The sequence below is a fragment of the Cuculus canorus genome, chromosome 3 (assembly GCF_017976375.1).
Source record: "Cuculus canorus isolate bCucCan1 chromosome 3, bCucCan1.pri, whole genome shotgun sequence".
NCBI lineage: Eukaryota > Metazoa > Chordata > Aves > Cuculiformes > Cuculidae > Cuculus > Cuculus canorus.
Genome location: NC_071403.1, coordinates 96,691,144 through 96,717,160, shown reverse-complemented (window position 1 = coordinate 96,717,160; position 26,017 = coordinate 96,691,144). Strand labels below are relative to the sequence as shown.

The 26,017-nt window shown below is 36.4% G+C and overlaps 1 protein-coding gene across 6 annotated transcripts in view; it reads left to right on the top strand.

The window, feature by feature from the left end:
• Window positions 1-26,017, top strand: part of SYT14 (synaptotagmin 14) — a 101,642-nt gene that overhangs the window by 72,219 nt on the left and 3,406 nt on the right. For 2 of the 6 annotated variants that reach the window (XM_054063442.1, XM_054063439.1), the window contains 3 exons: window positions 5,303-5,492; window positions 8,590-8,646; window positions 9,788-19,870. In XM_054063442.1, the coding sequence (XP_053919417.1) occupies window positions 5,303-5,492; window positions 8,590-8,646; window positions 9,788-10,101 (561 nt within the window). In that variant the 3' untranslated portion in view covers window positions 10,102-19,870. The other 4 variants (XR_008449286.1, XM_054063441.1, XM_054063438.1 and 1 more) reach the window with 4 other exon arrangements.

Here is a 26,017-nt window from a genome sequence, read left to right as displayed (position 1 = left end):
GGTCTCATCACCTCAGCAAGCTTTTTGCCTCAAAGTGGAATAGTAGCTTCAGGGTTTGGCACTGGACTGGTGACTAAGAAAAGTTAATGCTTTTATCTAAACTTTGGAGACCTGGATCCAGTTCCCTCTTTTGCCTACTAGGATTCAAATTTCCATCCCTAACCTCTCAGTTGTATTGATAAAGAAGTAGAAGAAAGTAATGCGCAAAAAAAAAAAAAATTTAAGAGATTACTGGTATAACATTAACATTTGAAATATGAGAGAGACATTTTGACAAGTAACATGCTGTGAATCAGATTTTTGTTGCTGAAGGATTGCCAGCAAGGTTTCATCTTTCCTGTGTATATTTTGAATAGTCAAGAGAATCAGATGATCTTCTTCCGTAAGCCTACAGAGACATGATTTTAACCTGTGCAGTGAGAAAAATGAACTTTTAACTGCCCTCAGAGAATGGCCACTTTATTCGCTGTGATTAACTCCAGTTGGCTTAAGAGCAGAATTTATAAGCAGAACTTGAGGGTACAGAAAAATAACAGTAGGAGATGAATATGTAAGTAACAAATGCCCTATTTGCATGGATTTATACTGAAGGAAGACAAATATATTATCATTGTTGCAAACAGAGGATTCTTTATGTTGTCAGAGAGCAGAGAAAAAGATTGTTGAAAATACTTCTTAGAGGTTCAGGTCTGAGATCATGCATTGTGTGTTTGTTCAATTCTATTTGCACTAGGGAAAAAAGAACGTTCTTTTCTTGATTGCCAACTTTGTACAAGAGGAATATGTGAAATACAAATACCGCTTAATAGGAATTTTTTTATGATATATTTATGAAAAAGTGATGTTTCTTTCCTAGATATTATATGCAAGGAAGGCATCAAGTAGTTTGGAGAATTAGTAATTAAGTTTTTGTATAACACACACTGTTCTTATAATCTTGTGAAAAGCAGGGATTCTCGTAAGTGTTGATCAAATAAAGTCCTCCTAGCTCTGTAATAATGTACTCTCCTTTGGTGTATAAAATTGAAAAGCTGAAAATTTGTGATTTACTGTAGTAAGACAGACCTTTGAACTAAATATTTGGAATAGACTCTAATTTCTTTTTTTGCTTGCGTTTACTGTCAATAATCTATTTTTGTTATGGCTAAATTGACAAAAACGGGTTAGAGATTTAGCCTTAATATCCTGGAGACAATCTCAAGAGACAGCTCTTTGCACTATTGCTTGATTGTCAGTACCTTGACAGTTATCTAAGGTCTTAAATGTCTGCTGCAAAGATTTACAACAGTTCTTACTAGACTAGTCTGGTACATCAGTGACTTTGAAAGGCTTTTGCTCTTATGTAACCTTAGTCCTTTTTTCCCCCGCTTATTAAAATACACAAAGTGTTTATAGAAAAGGAGAGGGAAGAGTTATAAAAGTAAACCTACATAGACAGATTATTTGAAACAAATAGTAACTTTTGGTCTAAATATTAAATTTTCCACAGTGAAGCTGCAGTATCAGAGAGATTGAATGCAGATCTGGAGATGAAAAGCATCTGGTAGCACTGTAATGTTGTCATGCGATGAAAACTTCATAGTAGCTAAATACATATACATGTTATAACAATTAGCAGTTTCAGTGTTAATATTTTATAATTTGGCACGTGATCATGAAGCTTATATTTTGAGCAGATAAAAACGTAACTTCTTGTCATGCTTTTTTGTTGATGAGTTTGTTAGTACTCTTGAATTTTTACTATGTAAACAGAACCTCCACCCCGCCTAAACAGTCCTGAAAAAAATGTTCTTTTCAGTTCTAGTGCAGTTTAGGAATTTCACACAATGTCAGGTTACTTTCCAACAGACATGATTATCACAGATACCTTACTTAAAACAGTGAACGGATTTTCATAATGTGAACAATCAACTTGCTGGAGAAATATACTTTTGAGAAGACATTTAATAATACTCAGTATCCCTTATTTTAACTTTGTCCTGCAATTAATAGGACAAGAGAGAATGGCCTTAAGCTGCATCAGGGGAAGTTTAGATTGGACACTAGGAAAAATTTCTTCACGGAAAGGGTTATCAAGCACTGGCAGAGGCTGCCCAGGGAGGTGGTTGAGTCACCATCCCTGGAGGTGTTGAAGAGGTGAGTAGATGAGGTACCTGTGGATATGATTTAGTAGTGGACGGGTACGGTTTGAGTTGATGATGTCAAAGGTCTTTTCCAACTTTATGATTCTATGAAAAGTCTGTCTTATGTTGTTGATCTGAGCCCTGTTGATCTCATCTCTCTCTTTAGCTTCCCTGATTCTGTTTCTTCAGACCTCACAGGATCTTTCTGTTTTCTTTAAAAAGCAAACTTACAAAATACAACCTCACCTTCTGCTTTTCTCATGTGTTTTACCTACTTGCCCCAAATTCTCTGGTTTATCCTCATCATAGACACAGAGCTTATACTTTATTTTACAGCGGTTAACCCTGTTTTGACCCAATAACATCCATCTCTCTTCTAAGCAGCTTCACATCTCAATGCTTCATTTTTCTTCTTAATGTTTCACTTCCTTAGGATTTTTCCATTCATAACTGAAAAGCAGAGCATTTTTTTAGAATACGTTTGGGCCAGCATGAAGCAAAATGGGCTGGAGTCCATTTTTTATGTGAAATAGAAAACAAAGCAGTGTTTAGATTGGGTTTTTTTGTAAATTTGATTGCTTAGTTTTAATACCTTTAAACTTCTGTCACTGCAACATTTTGTAGAAAGGAGATTCATAAGTTTATTATACACTAAGTATTAAACAATATATTTTGGTTTGTTTCAAACCTGTCTCAAAGCAAACAGCAAAATATTTTTGTATAGAAAATATTGTACCAAAACATTCAAGATAGACCCTTCCTCCAGATTTTCATCAAGGCTACATCTACCAGTTCTTTCTGTGCAACACAGCCACTTAGTTACATTTTCATTCTCTCACAGAACTGAAGCATCACCTTGGTCTTGCCATCCCACCATTTAGCTGGTGAGATCCTTTTTGCGGGCCTTGACAAATGCAGTCTTGTCCTTCTCACTTCCACTCAGGATTCTGTTATAAAGGAATCATATTTCTCATTATCCTTACGTAACTTTGTAATATCACGTTATTTTTGTTTGTTTGTTTTCTCCCTTCTCTCTTATGTAAAACGGAAGCTACTTTTCTTCCTTTTCCAGGTACTTCAGAACACATTCCCTCTCAGTCATCACTCATTTACTGTCTACTGTTTCTGGCTTCCTAAACCTTACCCTGATAGCCACTGTAATCAGTTTAACTCTGTCATAAACTGATGTAGGCTGAGTCCTTATTAGAAGACTTAACATCACTAAATTGTACAATTAAGTCAGAATTAGGAAAAAGTGCTAGTGTCTTCTTCTCCTAATACAAATGTCAGAGTCCTTTGATGGTTTGCAAGGGATTGTTCCCCAGCTGCTCACTTTGTATTCTGTCTTTTTCATGGACTTGCATCGTGATCACAATCAAATTTGAGACCTAAGCTTTCAGTACTATCAGGTTGACTGTGGTTAAATTCCAGGCCCTACAAAATAAAATGAATAAGCACCATAGGGATAATGTATTATATTTTTTAAAGACCAGAAGACTTAAATAGGGCTGAGGCTGAGCTTTTCAAGTGTGCAGTGTGCCCTGTGACTGCTGAATCAAGTCATCTTTCTTTTCAACGTTCCATTTTGTATTCTACAGTTGAAATAAGTAATCAAAAGTTTCCTGTTATGTGAGTGCCAAGAACCAGCGAATGAGTGTATACTTGTAATTCATTTTCCATAACTTGCAATTTGCAACACATTTGAAATTTATGCTTGGAATTGAATAAAGAAGTTTTGGAGAAATAGCCAAAGATTTAAAATACAAAATTTGTTGAGGTCCTTCTTTAGTAGTAAGAATACATTTGCTAACATCAGTGGATGTTTATTAATGAGAAACTATTTCTACGTGAACCTTATGCCAGACTTCTTGGAAATGTTCTGTTGAGAAGAACTGGTTAAAATGTCAATATGAGGATATTACTGTAGCTTCATGATTTCTTCTTGTAGAAATCATGTCTTCCATTATTTGAGCTTTTGTAATGTGTTCAGGCTTTATGTGTCAGAGTAAGTTACTTGCTTTTAAACTTAACTTTAATCTTGATGAGGGTTTGTGCTATTTAGGTTTTAGGATCTCGGCTCCATGTCAGCTGTTGCTGGAAATAATAGAGACATTTGGAATCTGGAAGAATCAGCTTCACAAAATCATCATGTCTCCTTGAAAGAGTGCTGCCAGATTCCCAAATGAGTCAAGCCATATTTGAAAAATCTGTGGATCCAATTTGTATTTTTTTTTGAGAGTATCATAAAGGGATATACTGATAATTCAAAAGACTGTTCCCAGCTACCAAACAAATTGCCCTGCTGTTGACTAGATTCTGTTCAGTTTCTTGCTTTCAGTGGTACGACTTTATATGCCAGTGCATGGACTCCTGAAATACAAGTAGAAACAACTATGGTATGATTAGCATTAGTCCCATTATTATTTTTTTAAGGCTAGTAATGAGGGGTTAAAATTATAAAAATTAATGTAGAATCTCCTGTCAAAGATGTGACATGGTGAGAATACATGAGAGATCTGAATTTTTTGGAAGCTTGTGGAGTGGAAATTAAAGCATCACTTGCTGAGCCCTAGGATGGCATTCTTCCTTTCACATCCAAGACAAAGGCTTTATTGCAATTCTGTATCCCTGGACCAATTAAATTCCTTGTAAACTAATTTATTCTAGACAGAATGCATTCTTCCATTTGCATGTGTTCTGTTATTTTGCTACTCATAAATTCTCAGTGTAGAGAATAACCTTTACAAAGGATGAATAAGAATTTCCTGCATTTTATTATCTTCACAGTTCCACTAGTGTTTTCCATTTCTGGAAGGTAAAAGATCCAAGATTTAATGTTCTCCAGGATTCTGACAAATGATATTACTGGTCTTATCTTAGCAATTGAAGTATATAGCAACCATAAAGGCTGCTCGTCATCTTCTGCTATTGTTTTTCATAAATTATGAAGCAACGGAAACAAAATTAAGAATTATTTTAATTCCAAACTGCTTTATTCTTTGTTATCTCTAACATGTGCAAAATATGTTAAGGATTTATATTACTTATTGGGTGATTGAATGGAACTTCTGTTATTGTCAGTATGTTGCTTTCCTAAATTTCTATGGATTATTCTAAAAATTAACTTCCCAGTAACATCATTGCAAAAAAACCCATAGAACTTTTTATCTCTTTTATAGGGTTGTGACTCTCAAATGAGCATGTCGGAAGTGTCCTGCAGTGAAAGTACCTCCTCTTGTCAGTCTCTGGTACATGGCTCAGCTCCAGAAATCCTCATTGGCCTCCTTTATAATGCTACAACTGGAAGATTATCAGCAGAAGTGATAAAAGGCAGCCACTTCAAAAACTTGGCAGCGAACAGACCACCCAGTGAGTGAAAATCTTTTTTCATCCTAATGCTTCTGCACTGGTAGCGCTCTCAGCAACAAGGACTTCAGTCCTATCATTTAGTCTTACCCATTCAGAATGAAATAGAGCAATCATCAACTAATCTGTTTTATGTTTTATATTTCTAGTCAGTTGGGAAATAGCAAAAATCTAAAATTCAAAATATTAATTGTAAGTTGACAACACCGTTTTAATTTTTCATGATGACTGACTAATAAATTACCTTTATCATAATGATTAACTACTAAATTACTAATGTCTTACATCACAGGCCAAGAATAAAAAGTTAGTGCTTAAAAAGAAAGTACATGCCAGCTAATATTAATATAAACACTCCGAGCAGTTATTCCTGTTCCTAGAGGGGCTGATACCATAGTCTTCAATTGCTTATGTAGTATTCAATTGCTGTTTGTGGTAGTAATATATGGCATTTGAGGATGTCAGTGAAGACAACAGAGAAACAAATGGAGACCTTTGGCATATTTACTGTGCAGAAGGAATATTCATCATCGGAAAGGACTTGAACTATATGTTCAAGCATTTGTTCAAAAACACATTTGTCTGAAATATCTGTGAACTTTATATACTTCTAAATTGGAGGCAGATGGAATGTCACACATACAGAATGCTTTTACTGTCTCTAATTCTTCGATATAGCTTGAAAAAGTTCAGTAATGATATTTTAAAAAACTTTTTTTTTTTTAAATGATGAGCCTTACATAAGTTGTAGCCAGACATACCTACCTGTTCCTCTTAATTTTATCTGGAGGCTCATGTTTTAGTCCCTCTTTCTGCTTCTTAATCCCCAGATTCGTATGGGGGTCAAACTAGCAGATTATCTGGCACTACTGGATTATGTAGCAGGTTGCCAATATTTTATAAGTGGTTTGCACATCTCGCTTTGTCTTCAGAGTTTAGGAAGTAAGCCAAACAACTTGAGACTGATGCTGTCCTCTTTCTTTCTTGCCCCATGTTTTCTTCCATTTATTAATTACATTTGGCTCAACCTACTCTGCTTTGCTTTTTCTATACTTTTAACACTAATGCAGTCAGACTTTGTTGATATGGCCAGAGAAAGAAGGTGAAAGAAGAATCTCTAATACTTTTATATAATTAGGTAGCTGCCCCAGAGTCACCTATTTGGAGATAAAGCATAGAAATAGATGGGGAAAGCCAAGAAGGCTCAAGGGCGCTGGGGTGGGAGAAGGAATGAACTGGAAAGACCTGGAGAGAAGGCACTATGTGCTCCCTTAAAGCAAGAACAATAGGTGGCTTATGCTTGTCTTTCTTCAACCTCTAGAGAAAACCATGTTTTTCCTTATTATTTAGAATATACAAGTTAGATGGGGGTTCAGCACATGTTTTGAAGACAGATACGTTCATTCCCCGATATATTAATTCCCAAAATGTTCTCTGTGGTCCTAGTGCTATCTAGCTAACAGTTGAGTGTTTCACTGGGGTCAAAAATCTGTTTCAGATTGCAAGAAAGCAGCATAGAACACAGCATATAGCCTCATAATACCACGTTATGTCTGTCCTTTCCAGAGGGAAGATCTTATGTCTTACATTTTGTCATCCACTGTGAAGGATAGGGGAAAGCTTTTATATTACTCATAATAATAGTCCAGTTCTGTTTAGGGGAATGCAGGTTTGGATTTACATTGTTTCTAGAAAGCTGGAAGCTGATGCACTTTCTGGGTCTGATAAGACTGTGCACAGAATATTGCGGAATCCACATTTTTCCTGTGGGCTGTTTTGTGCTGTCCCCTTTCTTTCTGGCAATGGTAGCACCTTCTTGTAAACGCCTGAACCCAGGTGCATACCACTGCCTTTTCCCAGCTCCCTGTCAAGTGTATTTGGACAATACCAGCCTCTCTCTGTGCCTTCATTTCCACAAATGAAAACTAAACCATATGGATGATGAAATACTCTTTTCAAATTTGTTGTTTGAGCCATCAGTGGTCCAAAATCCTGAGAAGTGCTGTGAAGCACATGAACAGGTCCGTTTTAATTCAGGTATTGAGAAAATATGAGAGGAAGGGAAGCAATAATTCTTTCCTATGTGTGATCCTTTCTGTAGTCTAGGGGTGGTAAACATACACAATTTTTGTGAAATGCTTCTCCAGCAAATATGGACTAAGTCCTACATTTCTAGGTAGTATATACTCCTCTGCTGCTTATTCACATCTTATGTAGTAACTCATTTAACGCTCATTGAGTGCAAGCAAATAGGCCAAATCCCGCAGGCAGTAACAGTGGATTTAGAATGTGTCTTAGTTTCTCTATGTGAGTTCCTATTTTGTGTGAGAAAAAGATGCTGCTTAGTAACCTTTAAAATTTTGTTGAAACAGACTATGAGCTTTTGCATACTGAATGCACGTGTGTGTATGCATTGACACACATTAAATCCACAAATACGTGGATTTTCACAAGTGGGATCTTTACATTTTAAATAGAGACCCATTGCTGAATTTGAGATGTAAGCATCACTCAGCTATTTTTAGAGATTAGATCAGTAATTCTTGTGCTGAAGTCCATCACTGCTCAAGAACTAAAGTATTGCAATTAAATATTTGTACCTATAAAAGCAAAGGGCAAAAACAGCTTAGTTTTCAGTGCAGTGATTTTTTTTTTATTTTATTGCTTTTAATATATGAAGTGTAATTACTGTGTGCAGTTTTCCTTAGTATGCTGGAGTTTGCATGAAAAAGCGTAAGGTTTGATTAAAAGGATACAGAGATTTTTACACAGTCTTCTCTAACCTAGTCATTTGCATGATTCTTTCTATGTTGAGTGTGCTTTAGAACCCAGTAGCTATTAGTGCTAAGATGACCCATTACGTAAGAGGTGTAATTTTTGTTGAAGATTACACAAAAACTGCACAAAATTGTCATTTCATTAAATTTTACCCAATGATCCTTTTGTTCAATCCTTTTTCTGATCTATGCTGCTAATACTTTGTGTTCTTTCACTGCAGTGAATAGTGTTTCCTCGTAAACTTTAACCTTTGATCCTCTCTCACCCAACTATTGACATCTGGTCATTATTTCTTTTACTGCTTTCCACCCCCTGTTGTCAGACGGACTGTTCTGTTGTCTAAAACACTTGATAGGTGGACAGGTTTATATAATCCGAGGTGAGTTCCTGTAGAAACTAATTGGATGTTGTCTTTTTCATGCAAAAGAAAACTTGCCAGCAGTAAAGCTATCCACGGCTGCCTACCATATTGGTTTATAAAAGTATCTGTTTATTATTTCTGTCACTCTCTAATGCAAAAATTGTGTTTATCTCTGATTATGGATGTTGGGATTTCAGTGTACCTGTGAAGTGGAAATATTCAATATGTTTCTTTTTATATAAGCTCCATTCTTTTAATAATATTATTCGTTAACATGATTATGACACAGATAAAGAATGAAATACTGCTTTTTTTACTAGTTTTATATTTCTTAAAATCAGATAGCTTCATGAAATGTGCATCCTTCTACAGGAGCATGGCTTGGTGCTTCTAGTCAAATTAAAGGAGCTTTAAAAATAAGGATGTATACCCAAATACTAACACCCAGTGTGTGCTAACCATATTTACTTCCATCAGCTTCTTGAATGTACTTCCTAAGAACACTGTACAAGCTATGTTTTAAACAGCAATCTTGAATTATGCAAAAACTTATTTCCTTGCAAAAGTGTATTAAATGTATTCCTTCATGAATCTAGGAATTAAGAGGGTTTTTTGTATTGCATAAACCTCCACCTTTGAATGCACTTTGCTACATTTCAGTCTTTAAAATAAATAAAATGGAAAACCCAAAGTGAAAACCACATCCATGCAGAGGTTATTCTTAAGCATTTCATTCTGGCTGTTCTGATATCATCACGGCTTATCAACATTACTTTTTTCTCTTCCTTAGTTGCCTTCATTCCACTTTGTTTATTCTTATTCTCTGAAAATTCAGTGGTATGCTTTACAGTATTGTGGCTAGTCAGAGCTTGCTAAGTGTTAATGCAATTTAAGTTTGTTTAGAACAAATAAGGGGGGTCAATGGGAAGAGGATTATAAGGTATACCTATAACTTAACTTACATTTACACAGTACTGAAGTTAGTTAATTTGTTAGTGTTTGCAATATTTTGCTTACTTGTCATCTTTCCATGTGTCTAAACTAAGCTGTGTTCAGTCAGCCTGGTATACACCATATCCTTGCATCTTGTAAATACCTCATTCTACAAAAACCTTTGTTCTAAGATATCTGACATTGCAAAATATGATTTATTTTGTAGATACATATGTTAAGTTAACACTGCTGAACTCAATGGGGCAAGAGATGTCCAAATGCAAAACGTCAGTCCGTCGAGGACAGCCAAATCCAGTATACAAAGAAACCTTCGTTTTCCAAGTGGCACTGTTTCAACTTTCAGATGTGACGCTTATACTCTCTGTATATAATAAACGCAGCATGAAACGAAAAGAGATGATAGGGTGGATTTCCTTAGGCCTCAACAGCTCAGGAGAAGATGAACTCAGTCACTGGAGTGAAATGAAAGAATCTAAAGGACAGCAAGTATGTAGATGGCATACTTTACTAGAATCGTAATGGACAGTACAAAGAGCAGTGGTGGTTTTAAGAGAGTTTGGTCTCTCAAGATGATGATCGTCCCTGGTCACAATCAACAGTTCTGTTGTGGAAGTAAAAAACTAAAATTGAGGTCAACATTCCGTCGTAAAGAATGCACAACATGCAAAATGGCAGGACTTAATATATAGTCTTCACTTTGTGTCAGACACTTCCTTGGTGTCAGAGAAGTCTTGCTGTACACAGATACGTTAGTGGTCCCTCCCCCATCTGCCTGATGCTGTATTTGTTCGTGTTCATTTTGTGTTTTTCAATTCAAAAGCATTTTATGTAAGGTTCTCCAAATTGATGTAAGCTCCTCCTTGTGTACTTTTTGTACTGATCTAATACTGTAGCTTCTGACCTGCCTGAGTTCAGATTAAAGATCAATGGTTTGCACTTTGAGAAAAAGTTAATGATCTGTAGAGCGAAACAAAACCAAAACAACAACTCACTGGTGGAGAACACTTAGTAATATAGCAAATATTAATGTACTGTTGTTTTACGCTGAGTTTCTTTCCAGGAGTCTTAGTAATAGTAAGTTTTCGGGTTTTTTATATGCAGTTGGTTTGAAAAATACTAGCATTTGGGCATCAGGTGAACTTTGACATCAAACTAATGTTTCTTCAATCTGTGACAGGAACGAGCTCTATATATGGCATAAAGTGGGTTTTTCCCTCTTGCCTGTACTTCTGCCTAATCCAAAGAGACCAGATCATTAGTTTGGTCCCTTCCAAATCTCCTTAGACAGGTTGTACTGTAAAACTGTGTAACTTTCTGTTGAAAGCACTTCCTGTATTCATGTATTCCAATGTAGGAAGCTCATAGAGCACGACTTTACTGAAATATATTTTCGTTAAACAAATTGATATGGATTTCTTTAAAATGACGTCAGCTGGAAGTTAGGTTGAAGGACTGTGAAGAAAGTGGCAGCAGTTGAAATACTCTGGACGTGAAATTGGTTGGTTGAACTAGATATCGATTTGAGTCTCTTCTGAGCTGTTTGAGGGATTACCACATGCTGTTTTGTTAAAAGTAGAGAGCAGACCAGGAGTTTTTACCTTTCTTCTTGGAGAAGAGAACATCAGTAAGTTATTTTTCTAGTGATTTGCCAGCAATTGAATGAATGTTCACACCCAAAATAGAAGTTTGCTTTGCTTATGCTCACACTGGGAAACACAGCTTTCTAACAACACAACTGAGAAGCTGCAATATTACAAGAAAGTTTGCCTTCAGATAAACACTCATGGCTTCCACGGAAGTTAGGAAAATATCAGTGCTTCTGAGATTCCTGTTTGTCCCAAATACTTTAACTGGAATTTACAGAATGATGAATCTGATTCATATTACTGAGATTCTGGATATTTTTAAAAAGTTTCCCAATTCAAATATTCTTTTTGCCTGTAATTATTAAGTTTCATTTACTTTTAATTGTTGCTGTATGGAAAGTAAGTGGTGTTTTTCTTATGAATTATGGTGATGTCTTACTAATATGAGACCTCACTGACTGTTGTAGCATTTGGTGTGTTGAAGAGTGAAGTTTTGGATTTTGTTGAAAGAATTAGTGGTAGCCTAGAGCATTTTGATTAGGACAAAGTATTTCCTCTTGAATTTCTTTATAATACCTTTGAACAATCCCGGCGTTAGTGTATACAGACAGTCAGGTATAGTGAGATTAGGGACTGTGATTATGCTATAATAAAGATATTTCATGTGGTTCTCAAATTCTGACAGTACTTAACAATTTCATTAAGTCCTTTTCAAAGGATATTATAATTCCACTTCTTGGTTTATTTGGTGCCTTTTGAGGGGTCTATTTGCAGAGCTAGGATTTCAGTTTTCACTATTTTAAAACATTATTACAGGGCTTTTTTTTCTGATGTTGCGCTGCTGCTTCATTTACAGAAGTTTTATTTACTAAATATAAATAATGCAAAAAAAATCTTTAAATAGGAATGATCTTGCAGTAATACAAGTGTCTTTTTCAGTCCTTTTTGTTGCTCAGTTTGTGAAATGTAATGTTGAGTGTAGAATTTAGTAAAATTCAACCTAAATTTTATATGCATAAAGAAAATGCTTAGATTTTCCCAATCCTTTCAACTTTCCATACAATAGAAACGTGAACTTAGAAGCTGTTTAAAAGCAATTTTTCAATGGATGTAGAAGTATTTTTTACTCATTCTGTTTGTGGGTATTTGGATGCTCTTTCCTAAAGCTGAAAGTTGTGTCTTGATGATTGCCTCTTTGTATAGGTTTTGCTTTATAAATTAATGTACAGTATTTAACAATAAGAACTAAGCAAATTAATTCCAGTGGTGAATATACTTAACATCACCACTGAACAAGTGAAGAAGTTAGTTTAGAAGGTGCAGCAAATAACCTCTTACAGAACCAAAATAAAACTAAACTGTGTTACAACTTGGGTTTCTGTTTGTAGGTTGCATTGCTTCAGTTTTACATCTAACCGCTCAGATTTATAAGACACCGAGATCTTAATTTAGGCCCAGCAGAGATTTAGTGTAGTCTCTGTTGGGCACATCTGGGAAGAGGAATCTCTTTCTAGATCATGTGACTTTTCTCCAGCTATCCGGGCCCAGTCTGTGCTACATGGAAGGGCATTTAGCTTACGTGGTTTTACACTGTACAAAGGCTGGGAACTGAATGTGTAAAGAATGGAAATTATGTTTAATTTTGAGACAGTAGAATATAAATTTGCCATGCAAAACCAGTCACACCAATAATTGGATTTGCCTTGGGATTTTTAAGAATTACTTATAGTATCAATAGCTGTCATGTTGGGTTTTTTCCTAGATCCCATTCCTATGAATTGTTTGTCATTTTGTTTTTCTTATTGCTTTCTGCAAAATTATGCTTTCATATTTGAAATCTGCCTTTAGAAACTTTTTTTGAAACCCTGCATAAGGGCTTATACATACAGTGTGATTTTGTGCATTCAGTTAGGTCTTAAGCATGAAACAGAATTTCTAAAGAACAACGTATCAGAAACAAATTAGAGGCATTTGTGTTTTCCTCGGAGTTGTCTGCTTTCTTTTTCATAGCTTTTTGTTGTTTACCTTTGTTCAAAATTACAGAAAGTACTCGGAAGACTTTGTCAAATTACTTTTCTGTATGCCAATATACCATGTAGAGATTATAGTTCTTGAATTGAATCTGTTTCTTGTCAGTGTAGCCTTAAATAATTCCAGAACAGTGATGTTCTTACAGATTCTATTCTTGAAAACATTGCATCCTTTCTGTATATGATCTATTTCGTTTAATGTTAAGAACATTTCACATAGGTCTTCTTAAAGTATTATAAATATCAAAAGGTTGGTTAGTTCCTTTCTGCGATAAGGGCAAGATTCTGAAGGGCAGTACAGGCAAGCATAAAATCACCGCACAGAAAGATGAGAAGTTGTACACCATCTACAGGACATTGCTGTCTTGCACAAACGGGGAAGCAAGGAGTCAGCTCCTTTTCCCCACTCAGTCAGGTGGCAGAGGGAAGGATGAGAGTGCTGGTAAGATTCAAAGCTTGGTCCCTGTGGTGCTCATACTTAAGACATCCACACTGTAGCCACACAGAGAGGTCTGACTGCATGGGCAGAAATTAGGAAGTTGTAAGTTCTGCTACTGGAGAAATATGACATAATTTCTAAATCCAAGTGAAATTCCCTAACCTCATTAGTAAATTGAATTTCAAAATAAGGTGAGTCCTTGGAATATATACATATACTCTTACAGGAGCTGAACATTGTTTATCAACTAAGAATATTTGAGCTGAAAAACTATTTTTATGGCATTTACTGTAGGAGATATTTTCATCAGTAATTTTTTGCAGCCATTCCTGATGGCAGATGCAGTGCCAGCATGAATACCTTCCTATTTTTCATACCTTTAGAGCAGTTTCTTCTTGTTGTCTAAGATTTGTGTTTGTGTTACTGAATTATTCTCTTTTTTTCTCTAATAATTTGCTACTGCAAACTCCCCAGCACCCTGAGAAATGGTCTGTGGCAGTCATCAGACCTTAGAAGTCAAGGGCACTCTGCAACTCTTATAATAAGGTACTGGTGCAAAATTTCTGTGACCTGTCCAACACCCCAGGATTTCTGAAATACAAACCATACATTTTAATATAGCAAAGCAGAAGAAGAAAACCTTTTTTTTTCTTTGCAGAAGACGTTTTAATGTAGGGATTGAATACAGATAACTCTTACGCATGCAAGTGCTAACAAAAAGACTGTGGTAAAATCAGAGAATGAGGTTTGAGGGGAAGCCTTTTGGACTGAGCTGTTCTGACTTGAAACTAACCCCAGAAAGCCCTTTCATTTAATTCAGAGTTGTATTGAGCCCTTTGCTTATTCATCACACTTTACTGGAGGGAAAAAAAGCTGTCTTGTTTAAAGCTGTCTTGTTTAAAGTCTGTAATATTAAGGCTTGTCACATGTAAGGCAGACTGACTTCCTCCTGAAGCTGAATTCTCAGTAACAGATAAACATTGATTTAATTCTCCCACTGATGTGCACGCCTGCCTGCCATTGATGTTAATGAGAGGAGCCCACAGGAGAATCGACTTGACCCCAGAAGTGTGAAGTGTAGTAGGGTCGGTAGGCTAGAGCAGTGATACAGCATGGCACCGCACCTGCAACCCAATGAAATGTGATTTCAGTTATGAATGGAAGTAAAAAGCAAATACCCAGAACAGTCACAAACTTGCTATTTAATCATTATCTCTTCGTTTTGTTTTTTCATTTCCTCAGCTCCTGAAATATTTTTGAAACCTAATATTAAAAATGTTAAAGCAATCCCCAAACATCTTTTTATCTGGAACACTCAGCAAAGTTTATTGTTAGAACAAGCCATCAAGAATGTTCTGTATTTTGGTCTATTTAGCTAAACTGCCAGATTTTTAGTGCATCACAGCTGGATTTCAGACTTCTTTGTTCTGATAGTGGGTTTAGAGGGGAAAGTCATAGAAGCGTTTTCTTGTCAGTGAATCAACGCCTGATGAAGAGATGTCATCTGAGAGTGAGAGCATTAAAATCAGAGATGGCTCCATATCGTGGACAGTTACTTATATTCCACTCTTGGAGCCTTGTGGCTCTTGGAGTGCCATACTCAGAGAAACTGTGATGTTCGAATTGTGGGAGTTTATACATTCAAAGCGGCACAGGTCTGTGTCAGCACTCTGTGGTTTCTAACCTAGTGTATTTTACAAATGTAAACAGGGTAGATAGATAGTGTTTATTTCCTTATTGTGAGTAGTTACCAACTGGCTTACAGTGACATTGATTAGTTTAGCCTTAAGAACTTATCACTGCCACTCCTTAAGTTCAAGCAGGGTTTCTTCCTTTCTGCAGACTATGCAGAATTCTTTTGCACCCATTATATTATGCCTACCTGAATATGGCACAATTCTATTAGTACTAGCAAGCTTAGTTCATATATAACGTGGTGTGACTGAGTTAATCAGTTGGTCAGATACCTGATGGATTAGGTTTTTCTGTGCAGGCTTCTGCTAGTATAATATAGAGATAAGATCCTTATGCAGAGGAATGTGCCAGGAGTCAGGGAAGTGGGTAGTATTGCTCCTGTAGGGATGAAGCTGTGCCTAGAAAATGGGCAAGGCTAGCCAATAGCAAGAAGAATTCATTCACTTCCTTGGAAGCATCTACTAGTAGAACTAGTATAAAGCCTCCAAAAGCTGCCTGTCTCTGAAGACCCTACTCGGGACAGCAGAAGCAGTAATACCATACCATTGAAGGAATACCTCATGGACATTCAGGGATGTAATTAATGTCATCTCTTTTCTCTTGTATCTGAGGACAGGAGTCTTGCCCATTGTAGCAAGTTACATTTTTGGGGATGTTTCGCAAATCATGTGGACATCCGCTGCATGCCAAGGGTCTAAAGTGAATTGCTTTATGACTTATGATTCATTTCCAAAGCATGAGTTTGGATGAATTTATGGAGTTAACTAGAGGCATTATCCTAGCTTTGAGATGTAATCTCTAGACCATAGCACTTGCAAGGAACAGGGCTTAGAACAAGTTTTGATAGTAGATTTTGCAAATGGCTTATTGTGACATTTTAAGAAAATTTCTAAGGAATTGAATGTGTTAGAGAAAAAGAAAAAAAAAAAAGGAGACAGAGCAATGATCTTTCCTTACTGTACAGCTAGTTTGCTGTCCTTTCCAGTAAACCACAAGGTTCATTAGTGCTCAGTACTGTTTCGTTTACAATAACTGTTTTTAATGTGATTTTCATGACAAAGTGTAATTAGTGAAACCTTTTATTCAATTTTTCCCTTTTGATTTTTTTTAGGAGATCTTTCTCCTTATATAGTATATATACTTTCTTACAGAGCTTTCTTACCTATTTTTATATAAGATGATTTAAAAATGTAAAATGAAATGCTCTATGAGCAAGCTTTATCACTGTTACACAATCTAAAGTGCTAATATAATTACTAAGGGCCTGAACCTACTGCCTTTTTACTCACTCAGGTCCTCGTTCAACCACGTCTTTCATGGTGTGTAGTACCTTTCCCCATAAGCAATTCCGTCTATTTCTCCAGGATAACTCCAAGAAAGGCACTAATAACATGAATAACAGTGGTAAAACTGAGCCTTCTCTCCATTTTAGCGGGACATCTGTCATGAGTAAAGGCTGCTGGCTCTGTCCCAAAATTGTAGTTATAGATTATAGTTCCCTGGTTCTTCAGTAATTTTGAACTTGTATTCTGGTGACTATAAGCTAACGAGTGATCTTAGTGAATGCAAATATTGAATCGTGCTGTTATCAGCAAGATTATTAAAATGTGTTTCACATTTTAATTCAATCTTTCATTGGAATATAAGGAATTGGATTTGTGAAGCATTCTGTTGCGTAGAGATAGCACACATTCACTGCATTTTGAAAAAGTATGAAATACACAGTATGTAGCATTTTCTTGCATACTTTTATACTGCCTGTATGCCACCGACACACTCGGTGCCTTCTCTCTTTTGTATAAAACTCATACATAGAGAAACTAAAGTTCTGGTGTGTAAGCAATGTCACTGCAACTGAAGAGATGTCTTAACCTGATTATTCCTGGTACAGGAGGTTTCAAATGGTAGTTCAGATTAACACAATGCATTTATTTGAGTTTGATGTTTTCCCTTTTCCTTCCTTGCCCACCTCCTTTCCAAGAAACCTCCCCATACGACTGTTTATTCTTAACTTATTCCTGTGTCTGATAAAAGTCACATGGTGTTAACCAAAGAACCAAGTCTGTTTCTAATTCTTTGGACAAATAATGTTTGGACTTGCTATTACTTAAAGATAGAAATGATATAATGGATCTCTTTGAACAAATATAAAATAGACTTCTGTAAATGTGACTCACACTGAGAATTCAAGATACCTCCTTTCTGACTGGTTGTGTGTTATTGTATCAGTAGCAAAGTGTTTGAATTGTATTTCTTTGTGCATTTTAATTGAAATCCTGTCACAAGGAAAAATATAAGTCAGTCAGTGCTGTCAAATTAGCTTGTTTTATCCATTTTATATCTCTATCTGAAGTGGGCAATTTTGAGAACAGATTTGGCTTTTCTGCCTCTGAAGTCCTGATATTATATAATAATTGTCTAGTGTATACTGGTCTTACAGAAACAGACTCATGCTGCATTATATGTACATTTCCTACCAGGATCCCTTCATTGTATAATTTATGTAATATAACACAGTTTTCAACTACTGTTTCACCTTGAAATTCCTTAAATTTCAGTGCATGTATAGCCTTAAACATTTAAGACACCAAGCACAGTTTTAAAGGGAGTAGGTTATATTTGAAATTCTCGTTTGACACAGAAACCAGAGAATTATTTTTATATATCAGTTGAAGATTGTAGAAAATGGGTATATTGCAGTCATGTTATCAACCATGCTCCTAATTATATGCATTTTCAGAAAAGCATTTTTGCTGAAGTTTTTAGAAATGAAGAATCAGTCTTCATTTTCTTTCCGGCATTTGATTTTTTTTCATACTTCTATTCCTATACGAACCTTGGACCCCCTAACTAATGTCCATGACTGATTTCACCCCTATTTTCAGAATTTCTTGAGCTTCTTTTGTTTTCTGCTACATTTTAAGTTGAACAGTAGTAATTAAAATTCTCGGGGGAGTTTTTTGTTTGGTTTTTTATTTGTTTTGGTTTTTTTTTTTTACATTTTAACAATAACAAAATTAGAGCAAATGACTGTTTGCAACTCTTTATGCAACTTATTAAAGTCTTTGGACTTTGAAACTGTCATTATAATCCAGATGAAGAAATAAGTTTCATGGTATTGTGGTCCACAGGCAATTCTGGCGATGAATGTGCAGATCTGCATATTGGGTGTCAGATTGTAAATCCTCAGAGGGATTTATAATTAAGTGTCACATTGTATCTAGAGTATCTCCAATTGTGTATTGTCAGATACTTTTTGGGTTTTTTTCTTTATTATTGCCTAGCAAAAAACTACTTCTATCATTTTGTGCTACTGTATATTAACCTTGAAGGTTTCCAGTGTGCAAGATTAGTTTAATATTGTCAGTTCTCTTTTTTTCATAAAAAGCTGGACTTTCAGCATACACATCCCATTACTGTTCTAATTTTGGGGAGAGGCAGAATGCCATCAGCTGGTTTTAGTTATGTTTACCTGGACAGCACAGGTAACTTTACTACCATGTTAGTTTGATTAAAACGTGCAGTAATATATTTTCAAACCATTGGTCTGTCACAACATTAAAATAGTCATTTTGCGTACCTGAAGCTTTGCAGCTGTGGATTTGTGGTTTTGTTTGCTCTATTTGTATTGATTACTCTGTGAAATGTATTTTTGTCAATTTGAGGACTGGAATGGGTATCCTTTGGTTATTTCAAAGTATTTTCTGTACATGGAATCAGCTTTTTGCATGTAAACTTAATTGCTGGAAAAGTATTTGAAAAAAAAGGAAAAATCACTTTTAAAACCAGTTGTTGTCACTTTCTTTTGGAATTCATTGGATCATGAACAAATGTAACAGACTTCACTGTTTAGAACATGGTAACGCTTGGTCAACCATTTGAACTGCTGTCTGCATTAAAGAGAAGAAAAACTTCTTGAATTTTGGCAAGCTAACTAATCCTAGCCTTAACACACTCTTTGACTCCATTTCCAAATTTACAATATTTCCCCAATTCCCTTTCTGTTCCTCACAGTCTTTGTTGATGTCACAAATCTTCTACTTAAAGAACTTTAAATTAACCAGCGTGATAACGTTCTGACAAATATGATGTGTATACTGGCAAATAAAGACACTCAGGTGATCGTTCTGCTTGACTTTATACAGTTTTATTCTGGGGTCATGTGTTAATCTCTGCTTCTTTGTCCCACATATATTTCTCATAGAAGATCTCATCTTACATATTTATGCTTAGCTTCCACTTTCTAAAGAATAAGTAGGCTGAAATAATTGACGTTTGATTTAAACATGAAAGAACATTTTCTGTAAGTAACAATTATAATTTTACTGTGACTTAGCTTAGATTTTCTGTACTACCCTCTAATGATTTTTATGGTACAATATTAGAAAAAAGCTTTCTGGGCTGTGCTTTAGGATGTGCCTGAATATATGTATGTTTTAATGCATATTAGCATACATGAAAAAAAGAATTGTCACAACAAATAAAACATTTTTTCTTATCCTAAAGATAGGAATACTTAGTTATAAAAAACTTATACCATTTCTTCCCATTTCTGCAGATGAAAGGAGCGTAGACTTTCACCAGATGAAAGTGGAGAGAGGGGTGCGTATCTTTGCTATGTGATCCCGATCATCTCGGCCCATCCTTGTCACCTGTGCAGATTCTAAGACTTCTACAAATAAGAACATGGTACTTGCTGCTGTTAAGGCTGTCATTTTCAAAAGGCTGTACACTTAAAACACTTAAAAATAACTTGTCATTCCATATGGAGAGTGGTATGTACTTGGTACTTGAGAAATTTTGAGAGGAGCACTTACGTTGTGTCCATATTCTTTAGATGTCACGAGACATTTGATACCCTTGTCTTTCAGAAAAGACTTCCCACAAATGTTTTTTCTCCAGATTATGAGAGATCTGTTAAAAAGTAATAGTAAGAATTATTAGATATTTTTTTAAAAGTGAGGATTCATGAAGCTGTGAAAACATGACAGAATAAGTGAAATAGATATGTTATCTTTATGGTGATAGTTATTCACCAGTTACGAACAGCCATTTTCTACTCAAACATCACCAAAAAAAAAGGTGAATACACCTGTGAATCAAACTCAGCTTTCAGCTGCACACATGGCACCTTTCAGTCACTCATGTTTCATGCTTGTAGCTGAGCAGAATTATATGTAGTGCTCACAGCTGCTAAGTAGTTTGTTGCGCAATATTAATTGCTTCAGACAGGTAGAGCCAAGTTATATCACTTCTATGTAGATACACCTTTACCTGTCAAAGGTTTACTCTGAATAGTTGTGTTCATGTGGCAAATTCCACGCTAGATAGTATTTAAAGTCCCTTTGAATTAACTCGTTACTTGTTTCCAAAAATTCCTGTGGGTAAGGGCTATTGAGCATTTTTCCTGCGGAAATTTGTAGCATGCATTTTCTTTCTGTAGTATTTGCTTTTACAGTCCAGCAGTGCAGTTCTAATTTAGCGTTTGAGTCATATTAGATGTTTCATTTTACTTGTAAATTACTTCCCCCAAATTAATAAGACCATTAATAAGGTATTTTGTTACCTCCTAATCGTTTTGGGAAGCTACATTTCAGCCCAGGGATTCTAAAAACAAATTTACTGTTGTATCAGCATTAAGAACTGTAAGACAAGAGGAAGCAAAAAATGCAGAAATGAAATAAACTCTTATCAAGTAAGATCATACAACAAATCAGCTGGGCTTTAGATAAATGATTTATTATTGAATTTAAAACCTATTAGGTTTGTGTGTTCTGAGTGTAGTTTACACTGGTTTGTTTTCCACTTACTAAGAAGCCTTACATTTCATCTCATTAATAATGAAAATCCTCTTGTCAAATTGTGTAAGATTGTGTTGAACTCATATGTATATTTTAGAGGCAGAAGAAAGTCATAGCCTTTTGTATTATTTCATTGCATTATGCAAAAATGATATTCTACTTTTAATTTTTTTAGTGCAAAATATGGAAACTTCAAGTTGTCCTTCATTCCTGGTTAAGAAAGTCCTGGTTTCAAGAACTGAGATGAAGATAGTTCAATCTCTGTAGCCCACTATTTACAATTAAAGGTTAACTGTAAACAGAAATTCAGAATACCAGGCCAACGCAGCTTTATAAATGTAAGGAATAAGAGTACAAAAAACCAATAATGAGTCAATAATCAAATCTTAGGATATATTCTGTCATATCAGTTCTTGTTGCAGTGGTTCAACAGTTGACAGAGGCAGCAGGCTAAAAAATGCCAAAGGAGACCAGATTTGTACCCCATTTGTTTATTGAAGTACGCATTTTCCATGCTATCATAGCATTTTCATCTGCCTACACAGAGACCTAAAGTACCAATAGTCTAAAATGTCAGTCACACAAGCCTTTGCTAATTAATGCCTTCAACAGAAAATGTCTGGCATTCTTAGGAAATTAGGGAGATATAGAACATAGAGATCATTCATATTTATATTTAAAAAAAAAAAAGGGCAGGAAAAAGAAAAGGCATTTAATCAGCTATTTTAGAAAGCTCCGAATTGGTCAGCTAGGCTAAAGGTCATGAAAATGTAACTAGATCTAAGCCTCAGCGACAAGTCATTGCACAACTTGTTGCAGGTGTCTTAGACAGTGTAAAAGAGTTCGGAGCATGCAAGCCAGGCCAATAGGCTAAGGAATAACATTACCCGTTCAGCCTTCACCATCTGTTATGCATGCAGCCAAGCTGACAGTTGGGATGAAGTTGTCCTATGTTTCTTTATTTCCAAGCACATGGTTTCTTAGCTGAACTTCACAGAAGGCTTGACGGCAAATACAAACTACTGTCCTTGACAGCACCGGTATATGTTGTAAAGTAGTAGCATTGATTGGTAAATGGCAATCAGGCTGTGTCCAGAATCTTCAGCAGACCTGTTAATAAAGCAGGGTGAGGGATGTGGTGGTATTTGTTGGCCTAAGCGTGGGACTGGGAATTGGGACTAGCCTTTAATTTCATTTTTGATGCAGACTGGCTTTGTAGCCTTAGCTGATATATTTGGCCCTTATTGCCAAACTTCCCATTTTCTTCTATGTCATTGATATATCCAGGCATTAAATGACCTGCAATACTTCCAAAATAATCAGTAAAATTAATGCACATCTTCTCTTCTGTTGAAAAATTGTATGAAATGGTCTCTCAAAAGCATGACTATCTAGAAATTTCTTGCATGTGGTGCTACATTCAGAAAAATGCATTTCTGCTTATGCTTAAACATTTTTGCGGATGACACTAAACTGGGAGAAAGTGTCAATCCGCTGGAGGGTAGGGAGGCTCTACAGAGGGATCTGAAAAGGCTGGGTTGATGAGCCAAGAAAAAGGGATGAGGTTTAACAAAGCCAAGTGCCGAGTCCTGCACTTGGAACACAAAAAACCCATGCAGCGCTACAGGCTTGGGGAAGAGTGGCTGGAAAGCTGCCTGGCAGAGAAAGACTTGGGGGTGCTGGTTGACAACTGACTGAACATGAGCCACCAGTGTGCCCAGGTGTCCAGAATAGCCAATGGCATCTTGGCTTATATCAGAAACGGCGTGGCCAGCAGGACCAGGGAAGTGATTCTGCCCCTGTACTCAGCACTGGGAAGGTCGCACCTCAAATACGGTGTTCAGTTTTGGGCCCCTCACTATAAGAAATACATTAAGGTCCTGGAGCATGTCCAGCAAAGAGCGATGAGCGACGAAGCTGGTGAAGGGGTTGGAGAACAAGTCTTAGGAGGACCGGCTGAGGGAACTGGGGTTGTTGAGCCTGGAGATGAGGAGGCTGAGGGGAGACCTTACTGCTCTACAACTACCTAAAAGGAGGTTGTAGAGAGGTGAGTGTTGGTCTCTTCTCCCAAGGGATATGTGATAGGACAAGATGGAATGGCCTCAACCTGCGTCAGGGGAAGTTTAGTTTGGACATTAGGAAAAATTTCTTCACAGAAAGGATTATCAAGCACTGGCACAGGCTGCCCTCAGAGGTGGTTGAGTCACCATTCCTGGAGGTGTTTAAAGGGTGGGTAGATGAGGTGCTTGGGGATATGATTTAGTAGTGGACAGGTATGGTTTGAGTTTATGATCTCAAGGGTCTTTTCCAGCCTAATGATTCTATGCCAAATATCTATGCTGAATACCTCAGTTATGCAGTGTTTTTGTGATTTTTTTCTGTCAGCATAAGTCACTGAAGGATCAGGATATATCCCAAGAAGATTTTAAAAACTTTTTCAGTGGGATCAGTGCCCCAATGTGACTGAATCAGAGCCTAAATGAGTGCCAGAGCCAGCGCAAGTTGAGGAGCAGAAGTGTACAACTGAACCTGAGCTGTCCTTTCCCTGGCAATCCACTTTATGATGCTGAAACCATTAGCTAAGAAAACTGTTATGAATACAGAGGCATTTTATATTGCTGACTGTTGCCTCTGAGGAATCTATCCAAGCACTTCTCATCCTGTTCTGAAATAATCTTGTAAAATTTGTTGGATGTGAAATTCATAGGGGCAGGCAGAAATTTTTCTAAATACTTTGGCAACACCATAAAGACTCATTTTGATTGGATAGAAATTGCTACTTGGTTCTGATGTAACGCATTCTTTCAAAAGCATTAGAAAATGTATAGCAATGTCATCAGTTAAAATTATGTACATTTATTGTGGCTGGTGGTATTATTATAGGTGTTCTCCTAAACATCCAACAACACTCTCTGTTTTTTTCCCCCTTCTTCCATTCCCATAATAGTTGTTGTACAGCAGGACTCACTTCAAGGACATAGGCTGTCCTTGTTAACTGACACAAGAGTCACCGTAGAAGAATTGCCGCTGTCAGTGCTTGGACCCCAGGGAGCCCTTTGAGAGGAAGGAGGGTGGTATGTGACATACATGGGAGCACCAGGACCACTAGGAAGCTAAGAGCGCAGATTTGCTGATTTGAAGGTGATTTGAAAGCAGGCATTTCCAGACAATCTGTAAGGATCTAAGGATGCTGGTACCCAAGCCACCACACATCTCGCAGACAGACTTGCTCCTCCAACTTCCTTCTTGGCTTTTCCATGGAATGGGGTGATCTGCCCTTAGGCAAGCTTTTCACTGCCAGAAATATTTCAAGGAATTGTTCTTCTCTGTGTGCATATCCCAGCCTCCCTAATTACGCATAATATTTCACTGAAAGCTTTCTCAAAAGGTAGACGTGCGGTGTAAGATCTATTACATCAGCAGCCTGAAATACAGAATACACTTAAACTGTTCATTGTAACTCTGGGCAATCCAAATTAAGCATTCCCAGTAAATGCTGCAATCAAAAGAACAAAAGCTGTAAAATGATTCAATGAATGTATAGTCCATGTAACCACTGGATGATAAACATTTCTGCCTTGTACAGAAATGTTGTAATTTATGCGAGGGGTGGATCTGAAAATATGTTAATGCATCACGGTGGCCTGCAGTTAGATCTTCAGCCGTTGCTTGTATCCACTAACTCCATCAGTCAGTGTATTTCTCAGCAAGTTATAGTACATGATCTTACCTGGTTTCTTTCTCGATACAATGTGGAGCTATGATTTTTACTTTAATATTTGCTTTTATAAGTGCACATGGAAACATTTAACAAACACTAATTGTAGTATATAGTCCTGTGTCAAGTCAGTGTATTGACATTCTTAACCAAACCCTGAAAGGAGCCAGTTTGAAGATGATACCCAGAAAGCTCTTAGCAGTTCAAGTAACTGCTGCACACCAGTTTAAAGGAGGAGACAAATACATCAATCCTAATTTAATGGGAGAGTTTTTAGGTAGACAGTAATTGAGTTGGAATTTGGCCAAAGTCTTGAGGTTAAAGAACCTACTCTTATGAAATGTATTGGAGGATCCTTAATGAATGCAGACAACTGAGATCACAGTTTCATCTCTTCTGCAAAGGACATCAGAAAATGCTCATATGCCTCCCGAAATACTATGCTGCCTGTAGTCAGGCTGTGGCATTGAAAAAAAAAATATGCCGCCTTCTGAAACACCAGAACCATTTTCTCATCAACAAAGAGATCAAATACAAATCAAAACGTATTGACCTGTAGGAGGAGTAGCTGGCTCATGTATTTTAGTAACAACCCTTACATCAATGCTGAGAAATAGCCACTAAGCAACTAAAGGATCCTGAACTCAGTTGAACTGAACTATATTGAATTCAAATAAGTTGGTTTTTTTCTTTCTTTTGTCTCAAAATCTTGCTGATTTGCAGAATAATTTCAAACAAGTTTATTAAGCTCTTCAGATAGACTGATCAAGAAGGTCTCTTTTTCACAGACAGATATTTCCATATCCGTTGTTTCTTCTGTATTTATTAGATATTTATTTCTGAATATAGCTAATGGTTGGGAAAAAATGAAGCATGACTGAAGAGTCACTGGCAACATAAAAATGAAGGAAAATTGATGCTTTACAGATGCTTAGAATTGTTTGCCTTTGAAGTTCTCTAGGTGAAAAGAATCGTGTCAGCTTGCTGAACCCCAGAATGTAAGTTACTGCCTGCACAAAGGGCATCAGGTTTTGTTATTTTAAACAACCTTTAGTGTGTGATATAAAACTCTATCAGCTGCAGTAGAAGTCCCTTTAAAAGCAACAGCCTCTAAAATGCATATGAAGGTATTTACTTCAGAGATTTAAAAAAACAAAAACAAAAAC